Source organism: Haemorhous mexicanus, chromosome 8 (genome assembly GCF_027477595.1).
Source record: "Haemorhous mexicanus isolate bHaeMex1 chromosome 8, bHaeMex1.pri, whole genome shotgun sequence".
Classification (NCBI taxonomy): domain Eukaryota; kingdom Metazoa; phylum Chordata; class Aves; order Passeriformes; family Fringillidae; genus Haemorhous; species Haemorhous mexicanus.
In genome coordinates, this window is record NC_082348.1 from 16,375,808 (window position 1) to 16,388,623 (window position 12,816).

The following is a 12,816-nucleotide window of genomic DNA, read 5'->3' on the forward strand; positions in this document are numbered from 1 at the left end:
TTAAATCCTGACATGAAACATGAAAGTGCATTAGCTCGTATCAAGTTTTGTGCTGCCAAGGCAAGACTAACTTCCCATACCCCAAACTAGCTCTCCACACCCATGGCAGCCTGGGTTATCACCAACACACCGTAGGGTGTAATACAGACAAAGTTACATACCGACACCAAGCATGCCACCAAAGCTGGCTTTGCCACCTTCCAGATGATAGGGAAACTCAAGTGCTCGTTGTTCCAGTTAGTTGAAACCCCATGGTGTGTTTTTTGGCAAAAGCCAGAGATGCTGTCAATCTTTTGGTTAAATTCCAGTTAGATATTTACATTCTGCCTACTTCTGTTCCCACTGCAATTTCACCTACACGCAGTGAGCTTCCCTGGAGCCTTACCTTGCAGTGTACTGTCACAACAGGCTGTTAGCTACCACTTTTCATTAGTGAGATTTAAGTTCTCTATTGAAAAAGTCATCTTAAATCTCTTAAAGAACTAATGTGAGAATTTCTGTATCTCTGAAAGGACTACTGAACACTTCACACTGACAGAATGGACAGACTAAATCCATTAAGTGCAATCATATGCATTAACTAATTAAAATAATTGCAAAGGGCACCTCATCTTTCCCAGTCACAATGACATCTGCATACAAGCTAGGAAAAAATTTTCTAGAAATTTCAGTTTCTGAGCTGTCAGTGCCTCTTCAATTTGCTTAAGATGGGGAGTTGAGAAACTATGTCCCTGCACTGGTTCCAAGTTCTGCACAAAAGCTTTGTCTTAATTAATGACGAACTCTCCTCCCTATGCCTATCAGCTTTCTGCTCATTCATGGGCATTATGCATATTAACACTGCTCAATCAGCTGACTTAATATTTCACTTTGCTCAGAAATTATCCTCTTAATTGTAAAAAATTAAAGTCTGAAATCTGGTATTTCAGTGTCTGCTACCACACCTTCTCCCACAAGGAACATGCTGGGATCTGAATCACTGCAATTGCAGTGAGTGATGAAAACCCATGAACTGATACATTCAGCTTATCTAGAGTTCTAATTTTTTTTTCCAGCTGCAATTACTTCATTGAAAATGAACCCTCTCTTTGCTCCCAATACATTCAATAGAACATAACAAAACACAATTAGAGTACTGGAACATGTAATTAAGTGCTGCTTCAAGCTACACTAATCAATGGAGCTTATTTCCACAATGTATAATTTTTTAAGATGCTTAGTATAGTTGAATGGTCATCTGCAAGCTTCCCTAGTTTCTCCAGGCGAAAGGGGGAAAGCTGCTTTTAACTCCATTTCTGTTTTTAAAATAGAGGCGAGCTGCCAGCCAGCACTGTGCATGTCAGCTTCGCTCTGGCTTGGCTGTGCCACCAACACCGGCTGTCTGCCAGCTCCACTGGAGGCAAATGCATTGAATACACCAACCACCAGCAAGAATAAAACTCATTTAGGAGCAAGAATGGGAAAAAAATCCCAAAGCAAAGCAACAAAGGTGAAATGAACTTAAAATACAACTTTAATGCACTTTATAGAATCAGTTACGACTTTCAGAGGAACACAGTATAAAGGAAAATAAACATACCTTTGCATTTGTTTGTAGTCTTGTCCAAAATAGCCTTCGTGGATACAATTTTCCCATACCTAAAATGTATTATACATGTGTAAGGAAAATGAGAAAAGAACATCCTATTATAACAAACACACAAATCACTTTATTTTATATCCTAGTACCCTTTACTCTATGCAAAATGAAACAATTTATATAGACAATAATTATGGAATGCTAACTCATACATAGATGGAAGTGACAAAAAACATCAACAATTTCAAGCACGATCTTGTTCTATATTCTCAGTAGCACCACAGAATAAGCCAGAAAAGAATGCTTTCTAGAAAAGAGTTTCATGCAGTTAAAATCCTAGTATTTATAAGACACCATGTTACAGATATAAGCTGGGACTCTCTCAGTATATAGACCAGTTAGAGTAGACCAGTTGCCTTGTCAGTGGTAGGTTTGCTGGCTAACACAGTATGGAAAGAGAGAAAAAATAGAGAAAAACCCAGCAAAATCCCAACTGACAAACACAAAAATATTACATCTGATTTAATATTATTCTGTTCTGGAATGTGACAAGTGGAAGACTAAAGAAAGCTGATCAAATGAGTTGTCAAAAAAAACCCCTGTACATTTCTGTAAATATAAGCAATTTCAACTTAAACAAAAACATCTCTCAGGAAAGTTTCAATTTTCTTTTTCTTATAGCCAGTTTCTCAGCTTCTCAATACATGGTAAGCCCAGTCTGCTATGCAGCCCAAAGTTGAGCACACAGAGATCTCAGCAACTAAGCTTGGGAAACAGATGGACAGCAATCCCAGCTATAAGAACAATTACTGTTTCTGAAGCACTTTGCAAAGTTTAGCAGAATTAGGCGTCTTGATCATTTTTAGAGTAGAATTTGTTCCTGCTTGCAATTTCCTTTGGAATAAAAATCCCACTTTCAATTTAAAAACAGCAATTCTCTTGGCTGCATATGGAGCACAGGTTTACCAAGCTCCTTCCCACATCCTCCTGTTTGCTTGCAAACGACACTTGCTAGGGTTCCCTGAGCACAGAAGAGAAAAATGATGCAAAAGGACTTCGCTTTCACTTGGGAATATAATATAACTTATTACACTAGCAGGTATATCTATGCACTGTATGCTAAGAGGCTCTTCATCATTGTACAAGAAGCCAGAATTCTGAGAAGTGTTACCAGTATACAAAAGGGGAATTTGGGGGAAAATGAACTTCCGTCATCTTACCTGCTAAACAGAACTTCAACAGAGTGAGTATAATTTCGAAACATACTATGTCAAAAGAAAACTAACTCCATTTCTGCAGTAGCTGTATTAGTCTAAAAAATTATTCAAACTATATTAGAAGCCTAATAAATTAAGCTTTGTTTGTTAAGAGTATTCAATTAACTGTTCACTTGCAAAGTGATAGTTATTCAAATGCAAAGCCTATTTATAAAGCACTTTCCCCACAAAGAGCATTTAAATACACCTTTCAGTATAGCTATCACTCTTTGTGACCAGTTTCAAGACCCCGCTGTTTATGCAACAGTTTCTGGACGGCTTCAAATAATTGCAAGGGAGTAAACCCGGAACACAAGCCATGAGGTAGGTGTTTCCTTCTTTCATCTGAAATTGTGAGCATCTACACTGATACAAAATAGAACTATCCATCTATAGCCTAAAAACATACACGCATCAATGAAAATCAGTGCATACCTCAACTTACCATTTCAGAAGCTGTAATAAAGCAACAGAAATTGTGCATAATAGTTGGAGCAGGCACTTCCTTATTCGTACCACTTATTTTCCAAATATGTGATTCCATTCAGGAAGCTTTATAGCCCCTAAGTCAAAACTTCTCACATTTTCCCCAGTATTTTTCTGAGTGCAGAGTAAAAGCACATGCTATAAATGAGAGAGGCAAACTGCTCAAGGCACTTGCACCCAGCATGACATTTGACAGCCAGAATTCTCCATATCCTATCAGGCTACCTAAAGCTTCTTAAAGTGAAGAGCTACATAGCCTTTTGTGAGGAAAAAAATCCCTGAAGGATGATCTTGTCTCTGCTACTGTGTCAGTTCTTGAAAGCACAGAAGTGCTGGTGGTGAAGAACCCCAGCCCTGGGTATTTCTGTGAGCACAGTGACCTGCCCACCTGGCTGGGGGCTGCCTTGGACTGCTCCAGCCCAGGCTGCTGATGCTCAGCAGCCCAGAGCAGGTCCCTGCACAGCTGCTCTTTACAGAAACTTTGTGGACTACCTTCCGCCATGCAAAGATGGCTTAGTGATTTATTGCACTGTCCTAGATAGCATGGCTCCTGCAAAGAACCAGCCACCATGGAAGGCTGCCAAGAAATTTCAGCAGTGTGAGTCTAGGAACAAACTGGGAGTCTGTATAACAATAGCAGCTATCGCCAGGATTTCTCCTACGATTTTCCCTCCCATGTAGGAGTTGTTCTCCACTCATGCCATGAGGCACAGAAAAGCAGTTTACCCACCCTGAGCCTGGCCAGCAGGATGCACCCCCTCCTTGTTCCCAGCGTGTGATCGGATACCAGGGGGTCGTGCTCAGCAACTGCCTGTGACCCACTGTACGAGATACAATTGTGGTACAGAACACCAACACAAATGTCTGGCTGGACAGCAGATAAAGAAGAAACATGTTCAAAGCCAAGCTAGGAAGAAATGCAGTCCAGCTGCTTAACAGGATAATGTTTATTACTGCTAATTACATCCTCACAGTGCAGAAATGAAAAAATAACCCTCACCTAGCCAGGTGCTGCCCCAAAATCTACTGCCAGGCAATAAGAATGTCAAACACTGCACTATACATGCTTTTGAAGTGGAAGGCTTGAAGAGAAGCACCATCACATAATTTTTTTTAATCATATTGTTCAGCAACATGGTCAAAACCAGTGCAAACAATCGTCCTGACAGATTCACGGCAAATAGCTAGGGATACATTTGGCATTTAAATCATCTCTGAAGCCTAATTTTGGCAATCTCCACAATGCTGAAGAAAAGGGTCTTTAGAAAATCAAGTACATGAATCAACCTGAACAACTATTTGTTTTTCTCCCTTTGTACATCTGGCAATATGATGAACATTTGCGGAAACGTGAGCGTGAAAAGACGCCATCACGAGCATGACAAAGAATGGGGAATGAAGTAGTTTGAAGTCTCTGCCCCAAGTGCTGTTCGAGTGTTGAAAGAACTTATCTCTGTGTGCATTAGGGGAGGTACAGTAAAAACAGGCAGCAAGAGGCTTGATAAGGTTTGTCTGGAATGAATTGTTCAAATCTGTGTCCACAACATAATGCAATTTACCTCATACCACCATGCTTACAGTGCTTCCCTTTGCAGTACTCTCAACCTGTCTTCCAGCTTTTGCTGTGAAGAATTTCTCTACCACAAGAAGTTGACTTGGACAAAAATATGCCAGAAGGATCTCTGCTATGGAAAGTCCTTGCCTTTAAATGCTGCTTAGGTCCTCCATCCTGAACTGTCTGGAACTTTGTGTTGAAAATGAACAGTGATCTCCCTTTACCTAAGTCCAGTCCAGCTAAAAAAGAACGTTCCTAGAGATCCTGCTGTTACAGTTTGCGTTACTGTAGTGCTGTCAAAACTCCTCTGACATACAGAAATGCTGCATATTTTCTGTGTTTGTTATAGATTAATTTTTACATCTTAGAATCTTATCATTGCCTTCATGGAATACTCTTCTTTTTAAGACCCAGAATTGTGTGGTGAAACCAGACACAGATTTCATAACTTGTAAGTGGCTCCAAGTACATGAATTAACTTTAAGGTAGAATTGTGAAAGGAAAGAACCTGGCTGAAGACAAAATATTCTGACAGGGGGCCAATATTCTCACCGGGTTTCTCAAAGACTGGAGAGAGCACAAGAGACAGGCAGATCTGGCAAGGAGTGTCACATAGGAGAGCAGATCAATAAATCCTAAAATAAAATGCAGCTGCTGAATACACCCACATCAAAATAAATTGCAATTTTGACTAGGGCAAGTAACTAGATGAAAATGCACAAAGCAAATATTTCATAAGCTATTCCTATACATTAATTGTAACACTAAAAAAAAAAAAAAAGCAGGTGGGCCTGCTTAGTCTATAAATCAGCTTTAAATATAAAAGAGACAACTGCAAAAACAAAAAAAAATTACTTATTCAAGATGGCCTTATTCACAACACAGCATGGTCAGTGGGTACTTTGCATGTACTCTAAATGCAGCAAATTCTTGTTTGGAATGAAATCATGTTGTCTTTCAATATGACCTCAAATCAATGCACACAACAAACATGGACTTCGGCAAATCAGTGACGCGCAAATTTTAAGATCCTCACTCCCCCAAACACAGAGGATTCTGTTTTGAACACTGTGACTCAAAACATTTATATGCAGCTGATGGTCTTACTAGCCAAACCCACACCACCATCTACCCTGCTTGCAGAGTGGGTGGAAGCCACTACATTCATCTCAGTTGAGACCTGACAAGGAAAAACCCTAACAGCCCATGGGAAGGCCCAATCCCTGCTGGAGTTCCCAGCTCCTCTGTAACACCTGGTGCAGGAGGAGCAAAGAAAATTCCCTGGGTCTGAGAAAAAGAGCCAAGGGAGTTGTCAGCAGGAGCTGACTGGGTACAGCTCGCTCCTGTTCCTCACTGGTCTTCCCGTGTTCAGGGCATTTCTAAGCCAGAAGCACAGCCAAGGGAACATGATCAGCCCCATCAATCTTTTCTCCTGGATCCAAAACTCAAGGATAAAAAGTTTTATCTGGCTCCCATACCTCCGCCTCTCTGCTGCATTTTGAGAAAGTGGTGTACTGAACCTTAGGCTCTCGGTCCCTTTTAAGCTTAGACAAACACAGGGAGTTTTTGTGTCTCTATGTATAAAATTTTCAATTTTTCAGTACGGGGAATTTTGGAAAATAGTTGTCAATACAACACTGCTAGTCTTTGTGACAGACAACTCTGATCCCACTCTTTAGTTATGGGTAAATGTTTCTTAAAAAAACTTGATAAAGAAATTTATTCAATCCAGCAGAAGACTGAGTTTTAAGAACAGAATCAAACCATATGGTTTCCATTTTTAAATTCTTCTTCACCACATCTATGCCGTCGTTCAGAAGGAAACATGCTGAGAACATTTTGTCCGTATTTTGTTTTCTGTTGTTGGAAGACACACTGTTCTTTGAGAAACTCTTTGGAATACTCTGTTGCTTCAAGGCCATCATGCACCTAAAGGTTTTCTACCAGAACATAATAAGCATCTGCCACCAAAAGCTGGACCAATCATTTTAAGTGCATAAAAAAACATTACATAAAAAGTTGCAGTTATGCTTTCATATTTTTACTTTCCAAGTTAAAGTGTATGGATATTCTAGCTTTATTCTAGTATGAGTTCTGTTTCAAAATTGTTAGATTTGGGTAATTTATTTGGTTTAATAAAGTCTCCTTCCTTAGTTTCAGATATTCAACCACTGGGTTAACCAATGCCACCAGATGTGCCCTGTTTCACACATTAGACCATATTTTTCACTATATGCAAAACAGATCTTGAGTGCCTAAATTAAAGTGTTCTTTTGATGATATGGTGTTAAATGATCTTGTGGTTTTGACATAAAGCTAGTTCCTTCCTTTCTTAATAATTGTCCCTTTGACTCTCTGTACTTCAGAAGAAAGATGGTATTTTCAAAATACCAAATATCCAAATAGTTCTCATTCCCCTTTATTATTACTTTATTTGGGAAATAAATAATGCCCCCAAATAAATTAGAATTTATTATTATAAAAGCCAACTACTGTTCTATCTTTACAAAATTACAAAAATTAGATTTTGTCTAATAATGTAAAGACTACTTTTGAGATCTGGGTACTAAAAAAAAAAAAACACCGGAAAAAAGATCCCCCAACTAAAAAAGCCAAAACACCCATGGCTCCTAGGAACATTGCCTTTACTGACAAATCAATATTCTTATACACTGCTGTAAGCTCTTCATTAAGATCAGCAAAGCTTTCTTCACAAGATGTCTATGTTTAACTCATCTTTTTAATTTAATTTCCGTTTTTAATAAGAATCAGTGTATGTCATCATCATTACCAATGCAACTACCAACATCTCCACAGTGCAGACTACTATTATTTTGGTACAAATAATCTGTTCTTCAGACTCACTAGGTTACAAGTCCAGATTTCCCTGAGAAGTAATCAAAAGCAGCAAAACCAGATGCAAGCCCAGATATTTTCTCCTCTCCTTCCGTTGTCTGTCCTCACAGGACTAGATGCTTTGCACAATGGACATACACAATTTAGTCAAGTGTGAACAAATGCCTTGTAAGTTTCTTGGACAATATTAATTTCAATAGATAAAAATCAGTATTTTATGAATAGGTATTTGGCTTGTAGTGTACAGGCTCCACACAAATGTAAATGCTCCTTAAAACTAAAAATAATCAGGAATTCAAAATCTTAATGGACAGTGACACACAAAAAAAATTTTGGAAATTATTATTTTTCAGCTACCCAATTTGTTTTTCCCAAGAGTAGTTATTTCCTCGTTCACACAAAGATAAGCTGTGAGGACAGGGAAGATATGTTTTTAGAATCAGGAAATGTTTGCTTCCTTCTGCTCTTGCTTTGTAGAGATGTGAATAACCTCTATCCATTCCTTAGAAGCTGACTGAAATTCAACAGGAAAGAGTCCTGTTAGCATCCTACAGCTATTTTTATTACAACTTCCAAAGGTTTTGCAATTAATATGATCCTTATTGCAGAACAAATTGATTATTTTAAAAGCAAGAACCACTGCACAACATCTTTAAGCAAGACCCACTGCACATCGTCCTGCACAGCTGAGGAAGACTTTGCATTTTAATGTCTCTGGGCATTTTAAACATTTCAGAAATATTACAGCTGACACTAAAGCAGCTTTTCCAATGTGGCTTTCTAGTGTCTTGATGAACAGACTTTCAGCAGCTGCTTGCAGAGGTGTGTTCTCCGTCAATCTTAAATCAACAAATATGTAGGGGCATGTTTATTTAGTTTTACTTTGTAAGGTTAAGAATGTTGCAATATGGGAAAAAGCGGTACTTTAAAAAAGTTATACTTCAGTACCATGATGACACAGTCATGGGGGGAAAAAAATTAAAAATAATCCGTTAAGTATGCACACACACACATGCACACCCACTCCCAGCAAAAAGCTTTTGGAGTTGGAGGGGAAGGCTCTCATATTATGCCCTGTCAGCCATCAAGAAGAATTCTGCTGATGCTACTCTGAGAAAAAACACAATCAATTTAAAAAGAGATTTAAAAATGCAAGTATAAAAATCTTTACATGAGGGTTTTGGGGGCTCTTTTTTTTTTAATTTAAAAGAAAGAAAAAGGCAAATTCTGAAGGATGAACCTGCAACTTCTGTTCTAGGCTCTGGCAAGTTTATCAGTATCTGCAGCCTCAGCCGCTCCACTGAGGATGTGAATTCAGATACTTGGCAGAGCTATGATTAATAATCACCCTCTTTTCAGGGAGAGATTTTGTCAAAGCCCTCAGTTTTGGCCTATCCTTGCTCAGCTGCAAGATGATTTTTACTACTAAACATATGGCACCTAATTTCCATTTAATCTTCCATAGGCTAACAAGAGAATGCTGCTCAATGTTATGGTAGGGAGAGACAACAGCTCCAGACACTGAAAAAGGAGAGGGCAATAGCAGCTAAAGTGGCAGAGTTGACCTCTTGCTCTGCACTGGAGATCAGCTTTCATATTTCACAGACTCCTAAAGATTCTCATCAACCTAATGACTCTTATAAAAGCCAGAATACAAACATGCTGGTCCTAAATTTGTTGATTGCAAATTTTAACTGTAGACACAGCATGTCACATGCTGTGAAGAAAAAATGGAATTTCAAGCAACAAATTGTGAAAAATGATCCTGTTCTGTGCTTCTTGCTGCCTCTGCCCCTGCAGTAACCCAACCTGACTTCTGACAAGCTGAGGTGATTTTGCATAATCTCTGAACCATCTGCTAGGCTATCTGTCAGTTCAGTAGCCTTGTTACTTTACAGTTTATAGGTTAAGCAGGATAAATAAACAGATTTGCCTCTTTGACACACTTTGAAGTGCAAGTATTGTCCCAGTAATCATAGCTTGCTTACTCCTAAATGGAAGAAAAAGAAAATAAAAATCATTGTCATGTATTAAAATGAATGTCTATTCTTTCAGAAAAGGAAACTGTTTATCTTAATCTTCACAGTTTACGAAATCAATAGCACAGCAAAACTAAAGTGATTTTTTCTAACTAATTTTTGCCTACACTTTTAGAAGATTTTTCTCTTTACCCATTTAAAAACACACATATGAAGTATTTTTAAATGTGTAAACTATGTAGAGTTATGATTTTCAAACATCTGCTTGCAGGGACACAATTGCTGGTTGACATTAAAAGTGTTGCTTCCTGCCAAAGATCTATTGAGTTGGTTAACCAATGAGAATGAAAGACCACTCTGGTTTTCCTTATAAATTATGTGGCATTGTTCCTTTGAGAAAAATTTTTAAATATGCAGTGATGTGTGCAAATCAGATAGAATGGTTTAAAAACTAATTTGCTACTATTCTGCTTCTAATATAGAATATTGTAATTTATGTGAAGTGCTCTTCCACTGAAAGCATTACAGAAAGTTTCACCATAAGACATGGAACTGAGAATCCTTTGCATGAAAATGGTTTGCAGTTATTCAGATAGTCAAACAATACATCTCAGAATTATCATAAATTATCATAAATCAACTAACATGCATTAAGATGATTCAAACAAGAAGTTGGCAGTAAATGCTACAACATCAGAAAAATCAAGGAATCTGCTTCTCAGTGTCTGCCTCACCAAGCAGGCTGCACTTCCTAATCTCTGCTGTCCAGCATCCAGTTCAGCAGTTCTGGAGAACCCTGACTTTACCAAAAAAAAAAAAAAAAAAAAGATTATTCAATTAAAAGATACTTGGAATTCAACTACTGACAAGGCTATTCCAGTATATGGGAAGAGGTTAGAGTTTCCTACTGTTACAAGATGGAAGAACAAAACCATGTTATTTTAAGAGAGCAAATGGTCTCACCCTATTGTTTTCTTACCCTAGGGCTACAGAATGGACAAAAATTATGTACTGAAAAAAAAATCTGCATTTTCCACCCAACTAAAAGCTTGAAACAATATTATTATTTGCAAATAAATTATTATAGTTTCTGTGGCTCCCAGAAAGAATATAAAAGACATGAGAGCATACGGCTTCAAATGGGCACAAAAGGTACAGCTTTTTTTTTTAATAATAATTCATTTGCAAGCATAGCAAGAAAGTACCAAAAAGGTTCAAATTACAAAGCTGAAATGTTGTTTCTACAGTCTAGTGATTTTTTTATCCTTTCCTTTATACTGAGAAAGGAACACTACCCAGGACAATGATTTGGGAGGATGAGAAATTAACCCAGATGAATGCTAATATGTATTTATAAGCCGAGCTCATGGCAGGTCCGCAGATGTGCATGTATTGATTTACCACTGCTTGCTGCTCTAATCTGAAAGTACAGCAGTACTTCCACTCTCAACCATAAATCTTGGCAAATTTCAGCCTCGCTGATTTTGCAGAGCCTACACTAACAGCTTGAAAGAATAAAACTACAAAGACATAACAGAGCAGTTCTGGTTATTCATAGCTCTTTTTTCTTCCCTCTGTTAAACAGTAGAGATCAGCTTGGGAGCATAAATGAGTCTCTCTACCTGAAGACATTTTATTTTTCAATTCCTCCTCCTCCATCCAAGGAAGCCAAATTCAGTCATTGTCAGCACATGATGATGCATTGCCCATTATTTTGGCTATCCTAAGCATATTTCTTTTTCTTGTGGGAGGGAATTAAGGAAAAGGCAAAGGGAAAATAAAATCATTTATCTACGCTTCTCAATACTTTTTTTCTCTAGTTTAGTCAGAGCAGTATAAATAAAAATGATTTTATCATTTGGCTACAGGCTTAGCTAGTGTGAGATTATCTCCTCTCTGGATAGATAGGCAGACGCCTATTAATACCACAAACCTACATACTTGCAGAAGATTACTCTTTAATTTATTCTTGCAAATCAATTTCTGATGGAGGTTGCTAACCAAGTCTTATACACTCAGTTTAAAGAGATGATGCCTCAAGGAAGCCACCAGTCTAGAAAACCATGGGACTGAGGACTGCAATAAAAGGGCACTTTCAACCACACCCCATTTCCCAACTGTCCATCTGACAACTCTGAACTACAAAAAACTGTTTCACGTTTTGTGAAATTTACATATGTAAAAAATACATACATCTATATGTACATGCATACATAATGTTTTTTTCTCGCATCAATGTATTTTGTATGTTTTCCTTCTGGTTTTGAAACATTAAGACAACTGAAAAGCCAACAGGATTTCCAAGATTTGGCTGTTTGTCATTACCTCTAGCTTGCACTAATTTAACATCCCATCTCACAAAGTGTTGGCTGCCTCTTCTATCTGGAAGGCCAGAGAGGAAAAGTCCCAATATGTTCAAATAACTTCCAGTTTCTCTGAACTGCATTTTACAGTGGTTCTTCTATGAAATACTCCTAGTAACATCCGGCTTTCAATAGCTATTCTATACTGGGATAAGCACCTTGTAATGAAGACACTACAATAAATAAAGTACAAACTCCTTTAATTTCTGGTAACTTAATGTCAATCTTAGTAGAACAGAGCTAAATGGACAAATTACTCAAAATCACTGCTAAGCCTTCCAGATGCCTTGTCCCCTTAATAGTATGGCATGTAGACTTTATCTCTATTTGAATCTGCTTCTGCAGTCTCAAGTCCCAGCTGTGCTGAATAGCAAATAACTCCATTTCAATAGGGAAGATGGTTGTACTAAAGTAGCTCTCTCCAGGGGTCAAAATACTTCAGAAGGGCATTTAAGTGGCTGTATGTTATTGAGCAGAAACATCAGCTCACATATTATTGATTGTAACTGCACGGCTCTGTTGAAAAGATGCCTGCAGTAGTATTAAGTGCTGAGACAGGGATAGAGGAGTGTTATGCATTAAAAAAAATACTATCCATCTGTTGCCAAATTTTAGATAGATGAGCAATCACAAGCTGTAACACAAAATCTAAAGTGCAACCTCTGTAGCTGATGCGTCAGGGTCATATTCAGTGACACTTCCTCAGTTTCACACTGCTTAGATGATCTTTTGAATATTGACT

General features: G+C 38.0%; 1 protein-coding gene across 4 annotated transcripts in view; it reads right to left on the reverse strand.

Annotated features, from left to right (window-relative positions):
- Nucleotides 1–12,816, reverse strand: part of RBMS1 (RNA binding motif single stranded interacting protein 1) — a 141,838-nt gene that overhangs the window by 38,540 nt on the left and 90,482 nt on the right. For all 4 annotated transcript variants that reach the window (XM_059852939.1, XM_059852940.1, XM_059852941.1 and 1 more), the window contains exon 3: nucleotides 1,580–1,638. In XM_059852939.1, coding sequence (XP_059708922.1) covers nucleotides 1,580–1,638 — 59 coding nt within the window. The remainder of the gene's footprint in view (nucleotides 1–1,579; nucleotides 1,639–12,816) is intronic.